This window comes from Alligator sinensis, unplaced genomic scaffold, assembly GCF_000455745.1.
Source record: "Alligator sinensis unplaced genomic scaffold, ASM45574v1 scaffold773_1, whole genome shotgun sequence".
Taxonomy (NCBI): Eukaryota; Metazoa; Chordata; order Crocodylia; family Alligatoridae; genus Alligator; species Alligator sinensis.
The window spans coordinates 1144037-1165082 of NW_005842403.1; the positions used below are offsets into that span (position 1 = coordinate 1144037).

Consider the following 21046-nt stretch of genomic DNA (forward strand, 5'->3'; position numbering starts at 1 on the left):
TTGAAAAGAGAAGAGAGGCCAAGGAATTTGGCTTAGTCAGTGGTACCAGCCACCATATCAGGTGAGGACCCAATCCTACTGGAGTCAGACTGCCAGGCTTCTCTGTGCCAGCCAGCTAGCCCTCAGCAAATTTGGTAGGCACCTCTGACTGCCCACCTGGCTCAGAGGGACCAGAAAGTATACCTTCCTCATGACTGAGCCGTCTTCCCCCAGCACTTCCCTGTTTAAGCTCTGCACTCCTATTTCCAGCAGCTATTTTGGGGGCAAAAAAGATGCATGTTGTATTGAATAAATGCAGTGCTCCCCACTCCACTCCCCCCCCCCTTGCACTCTCTTCTGTGCCTCTGAAGAGAGAGGCCTCTACAACAACACTCAAATTCTGCTTTTGAGGATTTTGAGTACTGTGGAGTCATGTTGCATATCATTTTTGCTGCTACCATTTGACTTCTGCACTTGTATATAATGGAGAACCTTCCAACCCACAGAATTCTTACTAACAAACATGGCTTACCACAGGTAACCTCTGTCAAGTTATAGTGCCAAGCAAAACCATCCTTTGATTTATTTTGTGCTTAAATTGGCTGAAGTTGTCCTTGGCTTGAGTGCAAGTGGTTTGTAACAAATGTAGCACTAAGAATAGAACTCAAGTAGTTTGGAGGTCAGTTGAAATTGTAGGGGAAAGGAGGCACAATGTATTCTGCACCAGGAATTCCCAACCTTGCCCCCAGTGTAGAACCTCCACCCCATTCATGAACCTCCTGCAACTTTTAGAGCTTTGCATTCACACCTGGCTTCTGAAAAGTGAGAATCTTTCTACTCCCAGGAGAAGTGATAGCTATTTGTGGATTTCCAGAGTTTTAATACATACCCAGGAGATGGGAAGAGGACTCTATTATTCTTTGTTATTCACGTGACTCACTGGACATTTCTTCCACCAGAGCTAGAAGGCATGCACTGATTTAGAAATGAGTATACAAACCAATTAGTGTGAAACAGAAGAAGATGAGACAACCAAACCTTTGTGAATTATTCCATTTATGATGTCCCTGTGGGTCAGATTTTTGGGTTCTGCAAAAATTAACTAGCAGTCTTCAGAAATAGCTGCTTTAGGCTTGCAGTTAAAGAGAGGTAAAATCTTTTCATAGATTCATAGATGTTAGGGGCTGGAAAAGAGCTCACAAGATCATTGGGTCCAGCCCCCCTGCACTTGGGCAGGAAAGACTGCTGGGGTCAGATTACCCCACCAAAGTGAGCATCAAGACACTTTTTGAAGATCGCCAGGATGGGTGACTGTACCATCTCTGGGGCAGGGAGTCTGTTCCACACCCTCAGCACTTGACTTGTAAATACGTTTTTCCTTATGTCCAATCTGAAGTGATCTGCAGTCAGTTTGTGCCTGTTGTTTCTTGTCTTCCCCTGGGGGGCCTAGGTGAACAGATGTTCCCCCAGGCCCTGATGTATGCCGCTAATATACTTATAGGCTGCAATTAAGTCACCTCTGAGTCTTCTCCAGGCCGAACAGTCCCAAGTCTTTCAGCCTCTCCTCGTATGACCTCCTGTCTCTTAGCTGTTGTTAACCTTTGTAGGGGAAGAATTCATGTCTGTCTAATGTGAACTAGATTAGAGGAAATACTAAATATGTGCAACTGACCTAGAACTTCCTCTGCTCTCAGTGATTACAGTGGGATACCTGCTACAGACATAGTGTACTTACTCTAATCCCCAACAAGTGTACTTACTCTAATCCCCACCTAGGGTGGCCATAGGTCCTGTTTTATATCAGACCAGCCTTTTTTTTTTTTTTTTTTAAACTCTTTATTCCCTGTCCATTTCTAAATGAGGAATGGACTGCAAAAATTCTGTATTTTAGTTAATTGGTGGAAATACATGTCAGTCATTTGTCCTTGCAATTCTATTGGCTGTGTCTAGAGGTATAGTGGTACACAGCCAGGAAGAACAGGGTTCCAAGCCAACCAGGGAGGGAGGGAGAGAGTTGGTCTTTTTGTAATGGTCCCACCCCTTACTGCTGATTGGCCAAGGGTCATGGTGGTTCCACTGCTCATTTCTGATTGGTTGAGGAGGTGGCAGCCCTGCCCCTCACCACTGATTGGCCATAGGAGCCAGTAGGACCCCCCCCCCCCCCCCCACCAAGGGGATTCAAAGCAACCTCTGCTTAGTGCTCTTAATTGGTTCCAGAAAAACCAAGGGTTAAGTGAAACACTGCAAAGTGAAATCCATTTGCCCATACAAATGAATGTAAATATAGGTAATTGGTTGGTGCCACTTCTCACCCCATGTGCTGGGTGCCCTGCTCTGGGCATGGGCCCCTGCCAGTCCTGGCCCCAGGCCCCGCACTCTTGCTGCCCCACCCTGGGTGCAGGACCCACAGGCCCCGCACTCCTCCCCATCTCCAATGCTTTAAGTGGTGAACTCAGGTGGTGGAGCATCCCACAGGAGCAGGGTGGATTTTTGCAGCCGGCTGGGATTTTTGCAGCCGGCTGGTAGTAGTCCCCACTACGTGCCTGGCCAGCTGTAAACCCCACCCCGCTCCTGGCTGGCTCTACTGCCCCACCAGTCTGTATTCACCAGCCGTGCCTGGCTTCTCCCCACCCCCCATTCTCATACCCACGCCCCCACTCACTGCCACTCACCACACTTGCTGCTGCCGCCGCCACCGCTGCTTCTCCCCACCTTCCTGCCAAAACTTGCTGATTCCACTGAGCACTATAGCAAAACTTGCTGAGCGCTCAGTGAAACCAGGTATCAATTTTAAATGAGTGCTGTAGAGAAATAGCACGAATCAAAACGCGTTAAACAGGGGCTGCCTGTATCCTGTATTTTGGGAATGCATAAGTAGCCATCCTAGCTTCACCTCTGCCCTGCCCTGCCCTGTGCCTCCCCCCGCCCCCTACCCTTAACTGCAGCTCCAGCCCAGAACACGGAGCATATGCTGGCTCCTGCCCAGCAGCAGTGGTGGCAGCTCCAGTTTCAGCTTCAGCTCCAGCTCCATCACAATCCTAGGGCTGCTGCCATTACAGCTGCCACAACCTGTCTGGGTAGAGGCTGTGTGTTCTGTGTCTTGGGCCAGAGCTGGAGCTGCAACGGAGGGTAAGCAGCAGTGGAGGGAAAGGGGCAGGCAGGTGGGGAGAAGTGGCAGGGGGAAAATAGTGTACGAGGCAACACGGAGGTACATGCTGTGGGGCAGAGGTGGACAGGCAGCAGGGTATGAGGTACAGGAGGAAAGAGGCAGCAGTCAGGCTGCTTGACTCCCTCACTCCCTGCCTCCTTACTGCTACTTTCTTTGCTGCAACGATGTAGAGGACAAATTCACAAATTTTCCATGTATAGAATCTAATTATGGGGGGTTGTCTTAAATTCAGAGTAGTCTTGGATCCTGGTCTGTATTTTATATGCACTGTCATTAGGCTTCGGTTTCCCCTTGGCATCAGCCACAAAACATTGCAATTCTTTTTTAAATTACAATTTGACCAAACTTGTCTGTTAACGTTCACCTTATGTAGAAAGGAATGAAATCTAAAGTGTTTCAGTGAAGCCAAAGAGATCAAGAGGTTATGGGCAAAGATCAGGAAGTTACGATTTGTGTATGTGATAGCTAAATGGGCCTCTGGCCACTTGATTTCAAGACTAAAAATTACTCCTAAATGCCATTACTGCAGTGTTTCACTTGAAATATTAATTCTGCTAATTGCTAATCCTGTTTTTCCCCTTTTGTTTTCCTTCTTCCTTTAGCATGAAAGACTTTCCAGGTAAGAGTTTTCCCTTACATACTTTCTAATTAATATGTATAAACAAGATGCATGTATGTTGCCTCCTGGTTTCACAGTACATAAAATGAGTAGCATAAACTGCTTATCCGTTGATTTGATTGATAGGCCATCTTCCTCCACCCTCTCCCTGCCCCTACCCCCTCCAAGGCTCAGAGTGGCTTCTTACATTAAAAGCCAAAATACGTTATGAAAACAGAGTAAGATATGAAAAGAAGATAGTATAGCAAAACAAGCTCACATGCACACATTATCCAAAAGTTCAAAACCAATCCACCCCACTCACTTCTGCTTCCCTGCCTCTAACCTAAATCAGTGTCTTCCTCCTTCTTTCCCTCCCACCCCCACAACCCAGCCTGACTCAACTCAGCTCAGGCTTCCCAGGTCCCACTCATTACCTCCATAAAAAATAAATTTGGAGGTGCACCTTAGACCAAACCTTGATTCCAAAGCAGGTTGCCCAGGGTAAGGTTCTTGCCTCAAGTGAACTTCCGAGTCACTTTTATTCTCTTGAAGTCACTGATTATTCAGCTTATTTAAGGGAAATAAACCATTTCTTTCCCTGTTACCTGTCTGTTTGTTTGGTAGTCCTTCCAGATCATGTGTGTATGTGTGAGAGGTCACCCAGTGGAGGATGCCTAGATCCCCATTAGCTGGGCGAGTGGGGAATCCACCCTATCATCCGGACAGAACCATAACTTCAAGGAAAAGATTGGAAGCAGGTGCTGCCCTGGAGAGGCTGGGCCCAATTACCACTGCTCTGAGTTTTTCTAAAAATTAGGTGGCCAGTTGGCCTTCATCAGTCAGAGATTCCTCATGTGAACTTCATTTTAAACTGTTTGCTTTGAGAGACCCTGAATACTATCAGCAACACTTGAATAATGATTTCTTTGAGCGGTCTGGCAGGTATTTTTCCAGAAGGCTTGAGCCCTGACCAGTCACGTTCATACTGACAGCATTTCAAGTGTTCTCAGACTGTTCTTTAAGTGTCAGCCCTTATGTGTTTAGGTTGGAATTGGCAGGTACGAACCCTACCACCAGTGACTCCTACAGCGATCGTGCCTCCAGCCGCTCCAGTGCCTACACCCGGAGAGAGAACCGATTGGCCTCTCTCAGTGCCAGAACAGAGGACGAGAGTAACAGGGACTATAAAAAGGTAGGGCTGCTTTAGTTGTGCTGTTTTACACTACAACTGCCTATTCTAGTTGTAGCCTTCTGTCAGAAACCTGGGTTTTAACAAGAGGAGCTGAGAAGGAACAAAAAAGGGCAGATGTTTTCAGCAATGGCCTATTCAACAGCCCTTCTGTTTGCAAGGGGATCCTGCTTTAAGCTGAGCTTCTTTCTCTTGAATTCACTCTGTACTAGAATCGCGGAAAGCTTGTTCAAGTGCATCACTTCGCTGTTCTTTACAGCCCTGAAGAAGGAGCAAGAAAATCAAGGAAAGCTGTGAAAGTGAAATATGTAGGAATGGAGGGTTAGGGATGCAAACAGACTGAAAATGTGCTCTGGCCTGAGTGAGTTTGCTTTTTTTTTAAATGACGTGTGTATGTGTGTACTTCATCTATACTTCTCAAATGGCAGACACTGCTGTTTAACATGCAGCTATTGCCTTTTGGGCAAGGCTTGCTTGGCGTTATCACTTGATAATATTTGCTTAGTGTTTGTAACCAGTTGATTTTCATGATGTACCTCATCTGTTTTGAATTTGCATGAGTATGAAACCTAAGCTGTTTTTATGGGGAGGAGCAGACATGGGAAATGTAGATGAAGAATAGCACTACATAAGAAAAGATATCCTTGCGAGTCACAGTGCCCTCTTCAATTTACATTTTTCCCATGTTTGATTTAATCCTTGAAAAAATTAATATTAAAGGATAAAATGAGTCTTAATATGCTCCCAGATTGCACACATGCATAGAAGAGCAGCAAAACTATATGAAAGGTAAATGGATAGAATTATCTTAATTTCCCTACGGGTTTACTACTGAGAGGTACTTCATCCTAGTTTTATAAATATGCAGCTGTATAAGAGAAATCCATCCAGGTTATTAATGGGAATGTCCTAAAGAGCCAGTCAATATTCAGGACTCATAGTATTCCAGCACTGTTTGCCTAAATGCAGTTGCCATGTCTCTCTGAAACAGAAAACCTCAGTGGATTTAGGAATTGAATGGGAGCGCCATTTTTTTTTCTCTCTCTGGTGGTAGCAACAGCAGAACAAGCCCACCTGGTCTGGTGCACCCTGTACAAGCTACCCATTGCTAAGAAGACTTGTGACCTCCCATGGTAGCTGCTGCATGGGGCCCTGGCCATAGGCACTTTTGTCTGCCACTTAGACCCAGCGGCATTGTTGGCCTGTCCTTTCTGAAGGAGGAGGACACTCTTTTTCATGCCTTCCTGGACTGCCTCTGCCTGCTGCTGCTCTTTGCTGCACTCAGCATCCTCTTTGGCATGCTAGACATGAACTTCTCTAAGACTGTGTGCATCTTTATCCTGTACCAAGTATCCAAGAGGAGCATGATCTGCCTGACCAACTTCCTTTCTTGTTAGGTCAGGCCAAGATGGCGACTCTGAAAAGCTTCAGAAACTTGTTTACAGGGACCAGCTTTGATGATGCCCTCCAACTCTTGCACTTCTTGGTCTAGGCACACGTTACCTTTTGAATTTGGACTCTTCATCTTGCAACCAAATGTGAAGCAGTTTGCATAATACTGGCCGTCGAGGGGGGCCTTTGCAAGGTGGAAGATGGATAGCTGGTTCTACATGTGTAACCCAATGAGAGGCCTTGGGGAGAGGGCTTCAATGTCTGGTGACATGGGTTTTTATTTTGGGGGGGGTATTTTTGGTTTTTAGTTTATTTTTGCTGACAGGTGTTTGATGCTTGGCCCCAGGGGCCCACAATTTGCATTTTCACAATTTGTTTCTAATACTTGTATAATAAAGGTTTAACAAGTCAAAATTCTCTTCTTGCTGTGGCTCTCCTCTCTGTCACGGTCTCAGCCTCTCCCCCAGAAGCCTCATTGCTTCTCTGGTTGCACACTGTCAAGCTGACTCACCTCTTAAACTCAGCCTGGTCTATCTAGCTCTTGGCCAAAGCCCCAGCTGACCAGCTGGGCCTGCACTCTGTCCCCTTGGCTGAAGTGAAAACTTCCCTCCCTGCATGTTGCCCTAGAAGACTTGTTGTCCTAAAAGACCATCTCAGCACATGACAAGTCCTCTTCAGTGACAACTTGCTCTATCACTGTCTGTTTCTCTGGCCGTGCACAGGTGAACCCAGCATTCTGCTGTCCCTCCCTGTGCCCAGCAAGAACAGTGAAGGGATCTGCCTTGAGATCTTATCTGAGAAGACACTGTACACATGGGCAGTCAAAGTACATCAGGCCCATGTCCTCACAGCCTGCCCTGATGTGACTTGGAGGCAGCACCTACTGACAGTAATACCAAAGCAAACCTCCCCAGCCTGAGGCACCCTGTACAAGTTGCCCATTGCTAAGAGAACTGGTGACTTCCAGTGGTAGCTGCTGCTTGGGGCCTTGGCCATGGACACTTACGTTCACCACTTAAACCTGGCAGCATTGGTGGGCTGCTCTTTCTGTGAGGAGGAGGTAGAAGAGATGCTCTTCTATGCCTTCCTGGACTGCCCCCACCTGCTGCCACTCTTTGCTGCCTTCAGCATCCTCTTTGGCACACTGGACTTGAACTTATATGAGACTGTACATCATCTTTATCCCATACCAAGTAGCCAAGAGGAGCATGATCTGCCTGGTCAACTTGCTGCTGGGCAAGGACAAGATGGTGACTCTGAAAAGCTTCAGAAACTTGCTTACAGGGGCCATCCCTCCAACTCTTCCACCTCCTGGTCCAGATGCATGCTATCATTTGAATTTGGACTCTTCATCTTGCAACCAACTTGAAGCATTTTGCATCATGCTGGCCCTCGAAAGGACCCTCTGCAAGATGGAAGATGGACATCTCCATGTATAACCCCATGAGAGGCCTGGGGGAGAGGTTCCAACCTCTGGTGACATGGTATTTTTGTCACCGACAAGCATTTTTCATGTGGGACCTTTGGGAATTCCACACACTTTGCACTTTCACCATTTGTTTTTAATATTTGTGTAATAAAACGTAAAAAAAATCAAAAGTCTCTCTCTCTCTCTCTCTCTCTCTCTCTCTCTCTCTCTCTCTCTCTCTCTCCCCCTCTCCCTTCTGTCTCTGTCTGTCTCTCCCCTCTGTCTCCTTTGACTCTCTGCCCTTTTTCTCCTCTTTTGAAATGAAAGTGTACATGCTCAGTTAGGTTATATTGGGTGAACTCAATAGTTACAGCTTTAGGTATGTTCAGTGAGCTCACTGAAATGGTCTGTTGAAACTATGTATTTTACTATGGTGAGTAGGTTACTTGATGTAAAATTGTTCCCTTTCATTTGTCCATTGGCTGTGGCTTTAAAACTGCAACATTTGTGAAGGATTTTTCAGTGTGATCATCTCCTTTAAGGAGCCATGGGCAGAGAAACTGAGCCCCTTTGTCCCTCTTCAGAATATACTGGATTGCTTGCAGGAGTTGGTCCCTAGCCCTAAATAATGATAGCTGCAGGTTTTAAAGCAACATGTATGTTTGTCTGTGTGTATACATGCACAAACATATGGCCTGAAGCTGTGACTGTTAGACTGAGGCTCTTGTCGTAATTCTAGAGCAGTCTCATTGACTTGTGTATCTTGTTTCCTGCTTCAGCTCTATGAAAGTGCCCTGTCTGAAAACCAGAAGTTGAAATCAAAACTGCAGGAAGCCCAGTTGGAGCTGGCTGATATCAAATCAAAACTGGAAAAAGCAACCCAGGTGAGGAGAAAAGCAGCCCAAGGAATGGTGAGATAAAGATGGAGGAATGGGTATCAGTTCATGACCCTGAGGGAAGAGCCAGTGTACTTTCTGTAAAGGAACATAGTACTTTGCTGTCATACGGTTTGGATTCTGTAGAAAGATGTAGTAGAAGGGCAAAGTATGATTGTGTCTAGATTAGTTACTATGTCAAACCTGTCTGTGGAGCACCCCCAGGGCCCTGAGTTTCTACCCACTGTCGCACTGCTTGTCCGAAGGATCAGACTGAGGTTGCTCTGGGATAACTCCTTATCTCTGCAAGCCACAGTTCAGCTGCCCTTATGCTGGACCTGCTGCAGAAAGGGAATCTGCCAGCTCTAGGTGGCCTCCCCTTTGGGTTGGGAAAGAAATTTTAGGTGCCCCTTTCCCTAGAATGGGGGAATGTCACTTACCCAGAGATAAGATTTGCTCTCTCCACAGGCAGCTATTAAGGAGACAAAGCAACAGAAGGATTTATTATGTAGGACAAAAGAATTATATAAGCAAAATTGACCATACATTTACAGACAGAAAAACAAGACAACTAACCTCTTGTCTGGCTATACCCTAGCTCTCCCGAGAGGTCTGCCAGTATCATCAGAAGTCAGGCTTCCTGCTGATTGTGCCAGCTCTGGCTGCTGAGGCTTTGGACCCTTCTCCACCTAAGGGGGGTGCACAGGAGGAAAGAATCCAAGGACCCATGACTATGATAACTTAAAAAAAACAAACCCCCCCCAGTCAGCCCCTTCCCCCATCCATCAATCTTATTGTGATTGCTCATGAATCACCAGACTCCTCCAGAAATGTCTGGTCTCCTAGAGAAAGCTGGAATTCTTCTGGCTGATGGGCCATTTCTCTCAGATGCCTTTTCTATAGAGGATTTAGTTTCTTCATTATTGGAAGACCATGCCTTGGGTGCCCAACTCAGTAACATCTCCTTCTGCCTATCTGGGAGCTCCTTCTGCCAGTCTGGGAGTGGCAATTGTCCTTAAGTATGCATGCCATAGTCCCTTGGCTAAACCATGTCCAAAATTATAAAGATATGCATAGACAGCATAACATCTGTACAGTGATAAAAGCAGTGTAAATGGATACAGCATAATGCAGGCTTTCCAACAAGACCACACCTGCCGTATCAGTACAACAAAACACAAGAAAATGTTTATGGCAGCCCATGTGCCCCGGGGGTAGAGCTTGTGACAAACTGTTGTGTCAAGACATCTTTCTTTCCAGGCAAGTGGGTATGGAGACTCTCCATGTTCCCCTCTTGCTTTCTCCTATGCTTGCTGCTCTATTTTAATAAGTTTCTATTTTTAACTTAAATAGCAGAAACAGGAAAAAACCTCTGACCGATCGAGTATGATGGAGATGGAGAAAAGGGTACGTATCTACTTTTTTCTCAATCCTGTTCTCTGATTCCTAAGCCTCTGAGGATGTATTCTATTATTATCTGGAAAGAAAGTATTTAATTAAATATTTCACAACTGCTCCAGGAAGCTGAATTTGTAATATTTGAGTTTTGATCTTTTTGGCTTCCCAAACGGTGTAAAACCATAGTGCAGTTTCTTTTACCTTGTCACAAGATGCTGCAGAGCCACAAATCTCTTTTTGTGGTGCTGAAGGGTTATCGGCTCATTGTGCAATTGTTTCCATGCCCTCCTAGTTAACAAAAAAACCTATCTCAGCAAAAAATCCTTTCCAGTCAAGTTGGTATTGCCTTATTATACCTTGAAATATGAACCTGTAAGCTCTTCCTTTCTGAGCAGTCAAATTCATTGTAGCAGATCAGACTTGAATTGCAAGTCTTGTCTAAATTGTAACCTTTAAACCTTTTGTTTAAACTGTTTCATAAATTAGATTTTGTGAGCTTCTGCTGCTTGTGAGAACTGTATGTTTAAATCCAGTTCCAGAAGTAAAAAACCTGAATTACTTGCATTAAAACACATGCCAGAGTCTGTCACCTCTCTTTCAAAGAAGATCTCATTTAGGCACACTTAAGTTTGGTCCGTAACAAAATTTGATTTCTCCTTGGCCTGCAGCTTGTCCCATCAGATCTGTCCTGTGAGGAGGGTGAGCCTTGAATCATGGGTTTGGAAAGAACCTCAAAGGTCATCCAACCCACTGCCTCCTCCCTACACCCTCACAGATGCTGCTAGATGGACAGTCCTTTGCTATCCCAGATCTCTTCTCACAAACCTGTGATGGAGATTTCACCGCATCCTTAACCAGCATGTCCCATTTCCTATTATTTGTATAGTTAGGAGGTTATGATTTCTTTTTTCTCTCTGACATGCAATCTAAGCTTAGTTAATAATAGGTTAAGATTTCTTTAGTAAATATGTAGATACAGCAAGTAGTGGTGTGAGAAAGCTCAAGTCAGCTCTTCAGAAAGAAGCCTTAAAAATTGTGTTCATCCCATGGTGCAAGTTAATTCAAGAAGTATAGTCTTCTGGCTCCCTGAAGTCCCCCTGTGACTTCAATTGTACATACTGCATGTCAGTTTAACAGTTGACACATTCTGTCCCAGTGATGCCATTTATTTATGCCATTTATAAAATGTATTTGAATGCTTTCCTATGAGTGTGTCTATAGAAATATAAAGTACTATTTTCCTTCAGAGAGAAAAAAGGTTTTTTTCTTTAACCTGTTGCATGATCATTGGTATTTTTTTTAATGGTTTCTAAACAGGAGAAGCGAGCCCTTGAGCGGAGACTCTCTGAAATGGAGGAGGAGGTGAAGGTATGGAAGAATTTGCTTCCTTTGTTATTCCCTTTTGTGCTTTTTGTTAATGAATATAAGAGTTGCCGTGCAATAAAGGCATACTAATGCTGCATATTGCATTGGAGGAGGTGCACAGATGACTTTCTGTGTGTGTCCCTTTAAGCTATCATGTTGTATTAATGCCCATGTTCTCAGAACATGGGACATTAATAACTGCTAAATTATTGCTCAGTTGATTCTTTTACATATGGGGACTCTGCTGTTTTGATCCCATAACATTAAAGGCTAACCCCGAGTACTTCTGAAACTAAGCTCTTGTGGTATCAGAGGTGAGCTTTTGTGTGTTGATCCCGTGTTCTCTGATGCAGTAATGCAGGCTAAAGTTAGGCCCTTGATGTTTTGCCCTTTGGTCCAGAAAGTAACAGGACTTTCTCAGAGAGGTGTGTATGCTTTTTTTTGCCAAGCCAGAATCAGCAGCTGGGAGGGGAGAAGGGGGAGAGAATTTCAATGACATCACTTCTGCCCTTTCTTCCTAAAGCAAGTTGCTAGAAAGCTGTTTCAATGAGTCTTCCTAGAATAGAATTGCAGAAAGAGAATTTTGTTCTCTCTCATCCCACTTGGCAGCTACAAGGATGCTCAGCAGCATGTGCCCTATCAGAACTGGAGGTTTCCTCCTCCACCCACTCATTTGTTCTGCTACTTCTGTTTTCAGTCAGTAACTTTGAAGGACAGTTATCCCCACATTGTCATGGCTCAGAAGGCTGTGAGTGCTGATCTGTCAGGTACCACTGCTGAGTCAGCTGGGGAGGCAGCATGTTGTGCTGCCTTTGCTAACCTAACACTTTAAACTGATTTTTGCAGTGCTACCTCATCTTATGCAAACACTAATGCTCATGTTTGCAAAATGCACCTCTTTATTCCCTCTCCACATGGGTTCTTTCCTATTGAATGCCATCCAAGTGGGACTTAGTTTTATCACTTTAAACGGAAAAGGGGATTCTCTATTTTGGGGCTGAGAGCTGCTGACCCTATAACCTAGCACAGCAATGACGAAAGCTATTTCCTGCTTTCCTGTAGATGGTTCCAATTTTGTGAGTCTGTTGAAATTAAGCTTCGCAGCTTTACTGAGCATAATTAGCCGTGAAGTGTTTTACAACTGCTTAGGCTGAAACTAACATGCCTTTTTCCTTTATCCTCTGAAGGCAGGGGTTGGGAGTTATGGTGCTAGCGGCAGGGAAGATAAGTGTCCCAAAGATGCCACATTAGAACACTGTCACATCTGCACGTTGACAAAAAGTCAGACACCCCAATGAGGAGCATGGATGTGTAGTGTAAGCACTAAAACAGAATAGGTCAAATGCAGAACCCCCAATTTAAGTATTCATTCCAGATAAATCATCTGTTCTGGGTGGACTTAATTCATTCTGAAAGAGGGGTTATCAAAGTGTGACCCACAGGCAAAATGGGATCCACAAGCCCCTTGGATGTGGCCCATTGCCCAGGACTGTCCCTTTTGAAGTAGCTCAACTTTGGGAACTCTTGATCTAAAAGATCTTCAAATATTAGTCTGCTGAAAAATAAAACATACACACTTATGAACTAGAATGAGAATGGAGGGGGAAAGATTGGATGTGCTTATTAAAAATGCTATACATATTCAGCATAGTAATGAAGATTTCATGCTAAAGAAACCATTTGTGTTTATTGTTTTGTTCTGTTTGATTAACTGCTTTCCTGTAATTTTACAGCAACAGTGTTGGCATTACAAATGTGTTCATTTTTTCTTTAGGAAAAAGCAGTTCTTTAGCAACTTGGAGTGTATTAGGGCCAACTAAACCCATAAACAGGAAAATTCACACCCTGTATTGGGCCTGCCAGTTTTGTGTGCTTTAGCGCATCATGCTGCTGTTGACATTTAGGCTTTACAACAACTGTTTTAACCATTCCAAGCTTCACGTCTGCTCCTCCCTGGAAAACCAGTTGGTGACCTTGTGTTAACAGAACATATAAATGCTGACTCTGAAAGGATCTTTACTGTGGTGCCATTGTGCTTCAACTTGTTATTCATAAGGAAACTTCTTAAGAATGCTGTCAGCACTTAGATGAGCTGTAGCATATTTCTTTGCTGTCAGCCACTTATTAAAAGAAGGTTTAAAATGCTGAGCTAGACATTTTTAAATAAGGCAATGTTTGCAAGCACTTGAGACTTAGCAAGGCTATTTGATACCAGCATAATATTTTGCCTTAAAGGGAGAGAATCAGTGCTTACTGACCTTGGAAATTATGTTTGTGATACAAAAAGTATGTTGTTATGACTTACGTGACTGTGTCTCACTGCTGCCAACTCCTGTAACTCCATTTCTTTGCTAGTCCTGTGCACTCCCACCATTTTAGCCTACTGAACTCAGACTGTGCAAAATCATAAAGAATAAGGGGTGTATAGTCCTCCCTCCTGCTCTTGCATCAGATAGGAGACCAACCCCAAGCATAGTGACTTGAAAAGACTTCACCCCCTTGCAACAGACTCCCTAGGGATGTAAGGGCTGAGATGGCAGTTAGACAAACTGCCTGGGATATATGATGGAAAGCTTTTTTTTTCCTCCCATTCTTTGCTTAGGATCATTGGATTTTCCTTCTCTGTTTCATAGGATTAACCTGATGCTAATGACATACCTCCCCCATCCCCTGCCAAAAAAATAAAAAATAAGGGGTGGGGGATGACATTAAAAAGAAAAAAAGTGTGCAAAGAATTGTACATATATACTTCCTCTTGCTGCAGTGGCAGAGTAATATGAAATTTTACTCACTAAATCTTAAAACAGAGCTGAGCTCGTTGAGGGTCCAGGAACCTGCTTAGTAAACAAAGAAAAATTGTGTTTTTAGAACTGAATTTAGTACAAAACTCCTTTGTTATCCCAATCTCTTTTTACACAAGATAGCATAATTTCCATTACATTCATTTGAAGCTATCCATAATCTGCAGCAGAAGTGAGCATCCACATCTGATGCAGATGTGTGCGCCTTGGCCCCTTTTAAACTGCAGAGCAATATATTTTTCCCACTTATGTAGGCACCAGGTACTGTATATTCAGGGAAGGAACAGCTGGGTGGAGATAACTACTGTCCTGAAGCCATGTGTTATGCAGACAGTAGGCCAGGGATTCACAATGTGAGGACATAAGCAGATAAATTAAGCTGATAAACCAAACTCATGCTTGTCCCTGCCTGGATTTCCTCCCACCCCTACTGCTCATCCCCCGTGTAAGGAGGTGTAAGCACTTTAATATATAAATTGGTTTTTGAAATTGAGTGCACTCGCATCACAAAAGTTATGGAGGGGTGCCTTGAATCCAAAAAGTTGAAGAACCACTTCAGTAAGTAATTGCGAAAGTCTTACCTAGGATCTGGCATTTGGTGCAGGCCTGGGTTTCTAGTTGTTACCAGGCTTTTAATTTTTTTTATTTATGGGTTTTTTTTAAGCATGGTTATTTGGAAAGCTGTCTGCTCTGAATGTGCACACATCTCCCTGTAGCCCATCCTAGTTGGCTGCAGCCTGCCTGAGGCCTTGGTTCTGTATGTGTATTGGAACTGGAACATTGACACTAAAGTAAATGCAAGTCTCTCTCTTTCAGATCTGTGCCTTTCCATTTCATTTATGTTCTCTTTGTCATCAGCAGGATCTCACTGTTGTGTGATGACAGTGTCGCAATACCTTAACGCAAGATTGTACAAGGGACAGGGACACTGCTGTTCTCTTAGCATCCTAGCAGTATGCAAGCATGTCCATTAGGGGTGTGCGAAGCGGGCCCTATTCGATTCGGATTTGGCCCAAATCAGGGACAGTATTCAATTTGTTGATTCGGATCACTGTCCCTGATCCGATTCGACTGAATCCGAATCTAAAGATTCGATGCTGATTCGGACATAGACACAGCTTTAAAAGTTTTTTCTACATACCTTGAGGTAGCAGGCACGACTCGTGAGTGCTGCAATGCTGGGGCAGATGGAGTGTCCCACATGAGTGTGGGGGGGCCCTCCACATGCTCGGCAGAGAACCCAGAAGTGGACCGGAAGTACTTCCGGGTCTGCCAGGGAGCACACTGGGGGACCCCCCGCCACACCTCCCCAGCTTGGCTATTAGCTGTGGGGGGACCTCGGGTGCCCCCCTCCAGGCCCAGGAGGCACCAGTCACCGAGCCAGGGGGGCTCCCCGGCAGACCTGGAAGCAGACCGAAAGTGCTTCTGGTCCAGTTCCGGGTCTGCTGCCAAGTGTGCTGGGGAGCTCCCTGTGCTTCTGTGGGACGCTCCATGTGCCCCAGCATCACAGCACTCACAAAGTGCCTTGCAGCACTGCTACCTAGAGGTATGTAGAAAAAACATTTCAAGCTGTCTCTATGTCCAAATCAATTTGGAGGGTTTCGATTCAATTCAGAGAGATTAAAGGGTTCTCTGATTCTATTTGGATTTGGAGATTCGGCTACCGAATCTCTGCCGAATCGAGTCAGGGGCCGAAGCTTCGCACAGCCCTAATGTGCATGTACCAACACTTGTCAGTTTAGATAATTTTTGACAGGGTTCTGATACAACCTAGCTAATGAGTGTGAATGCTCATAATAAAGTGCCATCTTAGCCTGAATGGATGAGGGACTGACTATGACACACTTCCTAAAATAGGATATTACCTCCTTGGGATTTCAACATGGTTTTTTTCCAGTTCTGTAGCATGCGTTCACTGGGGTGTGTTTTAAAGGCCGTTGTTCAACTTCTGATATTCATGCATAAGCTATGCTTGTTCACATACTAGCTGTCTGCTAAATCCTTTGCAAATCCCACTAATTTTCTCCGTGCACCAAATGCAGAAATTGCATGGAAAGCATAAATTACTCAGATTTGGCCCCTGGTATCTGAAGTTCACTGATGCATGCAATTAAGTGTACTGGTGGATATTAAAGACGGTTAAGCAGAAGTAGCTGCTTTGCAGGTTGTAATAAACAAATACATGAAGCTTGAAGGCAGGGATTTCTTAGGGTGATATAATTCTTTTATTGGACCAACTATGTAGTTGGGATAGTTAGACAAGCTTTTGAATGCAAGACATTCTTCATTCTTCTTGCAGCTGTTCCCCTCCCTGCTTACCCCTTGCTCAGCATCCTTGCCCTTTCCTTCTTGATAGAATAATGTGCTGACCTCTTGTAATGTATTTCTTGGACTTGGTAGTAGTGGCTAATCTCTAAAAGAGGCTCTGATTCTTAGTCATATTTTGCCACTGGAACTTGGGGTGGAAAAAAACCCCAACACATGCTGCTTTTGTGCTGTCATAAGAATGCCATCCCTGTATGAATAATGGATGATATTCAGCTAATGCAGAAATGCTCAGACCTAACCTGGCAACCAGTGTTAACCAGCAAGCTTGAAGCCATTGTCATTTATCTGTTCTTCAGCACTGTTTAGGATTGTCTTGCAAGATTTAGGATTAAATGTCTTTGTTCCCTTACTTGCACCAAAGGAATTTATTTAGCAGCTTCATTGTATTTAGCATTGAATTAAGGCATGGGGATCCAAAGTGCAAGTTGCTATAGTTATCCTCATATTTAATGCAAAGGGGCAGCCCTCTGCCCGTAAAACTCTCTACATGCAGTGCTCCCTCCTTGTCTTCATTTTATGCAAGTGTAGTCCTTCAGCACTTGAGAGGTTTGCAAATGCAGCTTCTTTCTGGAAAAAGGCTAGCTGCTCCCACTAATAGAGCTTCCTTCAGTGGCTCATGCTACTTAAATTAATTTGTATTAGCTTTCCAGTGGATGCTTTCCATTCATGGCCCCATGTCATCATGCACTTGCATAGGGAGGGATATTAGGTTGTTCAAATTTGTAGGAAGAATAGAGGCTTTTTAAGCTGCCTTGACCACAGGCTGGGATTCTTCACTCTAGAATTCAAGACCTGTTCTTGCAGCTGTTCCTCGCCCTGCTTACCCCATGCTCATAATCCTTGCCCTTTCTTTCATGATAGAGAAATGCGCCAACCGCATGTAATGCATTTCTTGGGCCTGGTAGTAGTAGCTAGTCTCTAAAAGAGACTCTGGTTCTTAGTCCCTTCTTGCCACTGGAATTTAGCAAAAAAACCCAGCACATGCTGCTTTTGTGCAAAATGCGTTTGATGAGCTTTAGTTAAAATGTCCCCGCCACCTTTTTGAAACACAGGAACGCTGAATACATGTGACGTGGAGGCTGCTAGGGTGCGCTAATTAGCAGGCTTAGAGGTAATTAGCTCACATCAGAGCAGAGGTCCATCATGTGAATAGGTGCCCTATGTGTATGCTTGTTTTCATTCATGCAGGAAAAGCAAAAACACTTTCTTTTTTCAAAAGTCATAATCTGAGTATCATTCAGGGTGTATGTGTGCATGTGTATGTGCGTGTGCACATCTGTGCGTGGTTTGGCTCTTGCTGTTTTCCTTTGCTTTCTCTGCTGTCCTTCACTGTGCTGTATTTTTCTGTAGCAGCCATAACTGTTTTAATCTCATTTTAAGGCATATGTGGTTTTCTTTTGTCAGCTGAGGATGCCTTGTTTCTGTACACCTGCTGCTTGGGGTGCACTCTAAAGCAGCAGCATTCAGGTATAAATACAGAAGTGACTGGTTCACTGGGAATTGGATGGCTTAAAGCGGTGAGATTTATCTTGAGGCCCAAATTTAGCTTGCATGACTGAGAACATCTGCGTTATTATCTTTTGGGACTGGCACAGCCAACACACCAGTATGATTGGAGATGGCCAATTATGTAAGCAGAAGCTGCTATGATTCCGGGCAGCGGTGATAAGGAACCTAGAGGGTGTGCTGGAAGAACTGCAAGTGCTGTAATCTATTGGCATAGGGCAGCAGGATAGGAATGCAGCCAGGTGCCCAGGCAGCTGCCACACACAGGGACACTGCTGATTTCCATGGTATTTTTGCTCTTGTGGCTTGGGGCAGTTGTCCCTTTTGCCCCACCCTATTTAATACCAGAGGTGTATGGATAGGTTCTTGGGTAGAGTGAGCCAGTGATACAGAGTTTAAAGCGACATAAACTATGTACAGGTTTTAAATTTGCTTTGTTGGTCAAGATAGCGCTGCGCTGTGGAAGGGAAAGGACTTTGAAGTTTTTAAGGCCATAAAAAATTGTGTTTTCAATAGTAACTCTTTACACATTCTTTTCTATGCACAGCAGCTTTAGTTTGGTTGGGAGGTCATGTAAAGAGGAAGAGTTGCCAGGATTTTTAGTTGCCCTGGGGTTGCTTTCAGAGCCAGAGTCCCTGTGGGCAATGAGTCATTGATGTTAATTCTCACAATAAATCATAAGGAAAGTTCTAGGGCTGGAGAGAGGGATACCATATGTGGCTTGCAAGGACAGTAAACTGGCATGCAGCCTGCAAGAGAACATTGCTCCGGTGCTGGGAGGTGACCTTTGTTAGACTGATTAATATGGCTGCTGGAGTGGGTTCAGCCCCTAACAGATTGGATGGCGCCTGAGGTCTCTTCTTATATTTCAGTGTTGTCCAATTCTCTGTGTGTATTTCTGCTTCTCTCCATTTTGTTATCACTGTTGTTTTTTTTAAATTGCTTGTGAATTAAATTCACATTTTGCGTCCTTTTATATACTTGGTCTGTTCTGTCTCTGTCCATCCCATGTTACTCTTTGCAGAATCTCCATCAACTCAAACAGATTCAAACTCTGAGGGAGATGAATGAGCAGCTGCTGGCTGAAAACAGGGCCTTGACCCGGGTCGTAGCCAGGCTCTCTGCATCCACCAGTCCCCCAGAATCAGAGGAGCTATAGCTTCTTTCGCCTCCTCCTTCCACTCTTCCAGGCAGGTCTTTGCTTGTATTGTCTGAGCTGCCCTTGAGCCCCTTTGCTCCACTTTAAGTGTCTGCTAAGGCTTGTGGCTTAAAGCATAGCATGTGGCAAGGGGGGAGGCTAAAGGATTCCCCAAACCCTGTTTGAATGCAAGGATTTAACTCAGCACTTGGATTATCTGGTCTTTGCTTTGCTTTGCTTTGCGTTAGAACTGCTGGCCTCATCACTTGAACTGCTTACATTCCTAGGGATGAGTTTTCCTTGTGTGGGCTTGGAAACCGAGAACACCATCCTCTGTAAATAAGAGACTTGTTCTCCAACTGTAACTTCCCTCCTGGAGACTGTGCTGAACAGAGGGAACAGTAAAGGTTGGAATGGATGACAAATGGTTACTAACATTTAGAAAATCCTTCCGGATCCTCCCTTGTGATTATTAATACTGATAAATGGGCATGTATGTGGCTCGTATTCTATATTCCAGATAAATGGTTATGTATGTGGCTCATATTTTGTATTCCAGTGAGCTGGCCAGCATCATCCATTATATGATCAGAAAACTGGAGTATTATTGCAGCATGTAATTGATCACAACAGCCTCCAATTAGTCATTCCTTTTTTAATCTCAGAATAGTTGCATCAGAAGTCAGTAGCTGGCAACTAATTTTGACACTAAGATTATCGAAAATCAGAGTTAATATTGCTGTAGGGATATTATATAAATACATTTCATATTTTAAGAAAGCAAGATTTTTATGAGAGTCTGGCACTGAAGAACTTTCAACTGACTTTAAAATTACTTTCTAAAAGAAACAATTTGAAGAAAATCTTGACTGTGATCTTGGATGCTGCAATAAAGTATGGTAAATCCAAAGCAATCCAGCTAAGCATGTAAATAAGCAGGCCACATGCATGATGCATTTGCTTTTTTCCATCTTTGTATGTTAAAAGTATGGCAGAGCAATTACGGAAGTTCGGAAGTCCAAAGATTCTCTCTCTTTATAACCTTTTGCACATCACCTGCCATGCAATTAAGTCTCATTGTCTTTTTCTTGTTCAGTCTTAATATAAGAACTAAAAATGGAAATCCTAACTAGGGCACCTCCCTTTCCCATTTAAGCCCTCTGTCGCTCTTCTCTCAAGTTAGTTTGGAGCAACTTGGATTTGTTCAAGCACAGCAGTTTTACAAGAGGATTGAAGAAGCGGTATTCCTTCCGCCTGAAGTCAGAAGACTTACTCTTAGAAATAAGGCAACAGTTTAATAGAGGGCATGAGTAACCACATGAACAGCCTGCTCAGGAAAGCCTGGTGAAGTCTCCATTTCTTGAAATCTTCAAATCAAGAGTGGATATCTTTCCAAAAACCATGAGTTACTCACATGAGTGTTTGGGCTCAATACAAGAGTAACTGACTAAAACTTTGTGGCTTGTATTATGCAGAAGGCAAACAAGGTGATTTATGGTCCCTTCTGGCTTTACAATCCCTGGCTTTAAAATATCTGATTTGGACCTGTTTGTTGCTTTAAGCAAACAAAGTTCCTTGGGTATACTTTAAGCAAGGAGTTTAACTTCTGTGCCTGTGTTCCCCATCTGGGAAATGGTGGTTGTTCCCCTTGTAAAATGCTTGGATCCTTGTGAATGAAAATTGACTGAAGGATTGTCATACATAATGCATCACAGTAGCAGGTCCTCTTCAAGGGGGCTTGTTTTCAGAAATCCTCATCTTTTTTCTTTCTAGTTGTTCCTTCACCTATGTTATGTACAAGAGACAAAACCAGATGTTTGTAAAGTAATACATGCAGGACTTTAGCAGATGAGATTTATTTTGATTTCTTATGTAAGATTTTCATAAACATCACTAC

At 44.0% G+C, this 21046-nt stretch overlaps 1 protein-coding gene across 11 annotated transcripts in view; it reads left to right on the forward strand.

The window, feature by feature from the left end:
• The window catches only part of PPP1R12B (protein phosphatase 1 regulatory subunit 12B), a 182070-nt gene that overhangs the window by 150174 nt on the left and 10850 nt on the right, over positions 1-21046 (forward strand). For 9 of the 11 annotated variants that reach the window (XM_025211373.1, XM_025211374.1, XM_025211372.1 and 6 more), the window contains 6 exons: positions 3751-3767; positions 4794-4941; positions 8518-8622; positions 9967-10020; positions 11329-11379; positions 19036-19201. In XM_025211373.1, the coding sequence (XP_025067158.1) occupies positions 3751-3767; positions 4794-4941; positions 8518-8622; positions 9967-10020; positions 11329-11379; positions 19036-19170 (510 nt within the window). In that variant the 3' untranslated portion in view covers positions 19171-19201. The remainder of the gene's footprint in view (positions 1-3750; positions 3768-4793; positions 4942-8517; positions 8623-9966; positions 10021-11328; positions 11380-19035; positions 19202-21046) is intronic. The other 2 variants (XM_006029902.3, XM_006029904.3) reach the window with 1 other exon arrangement.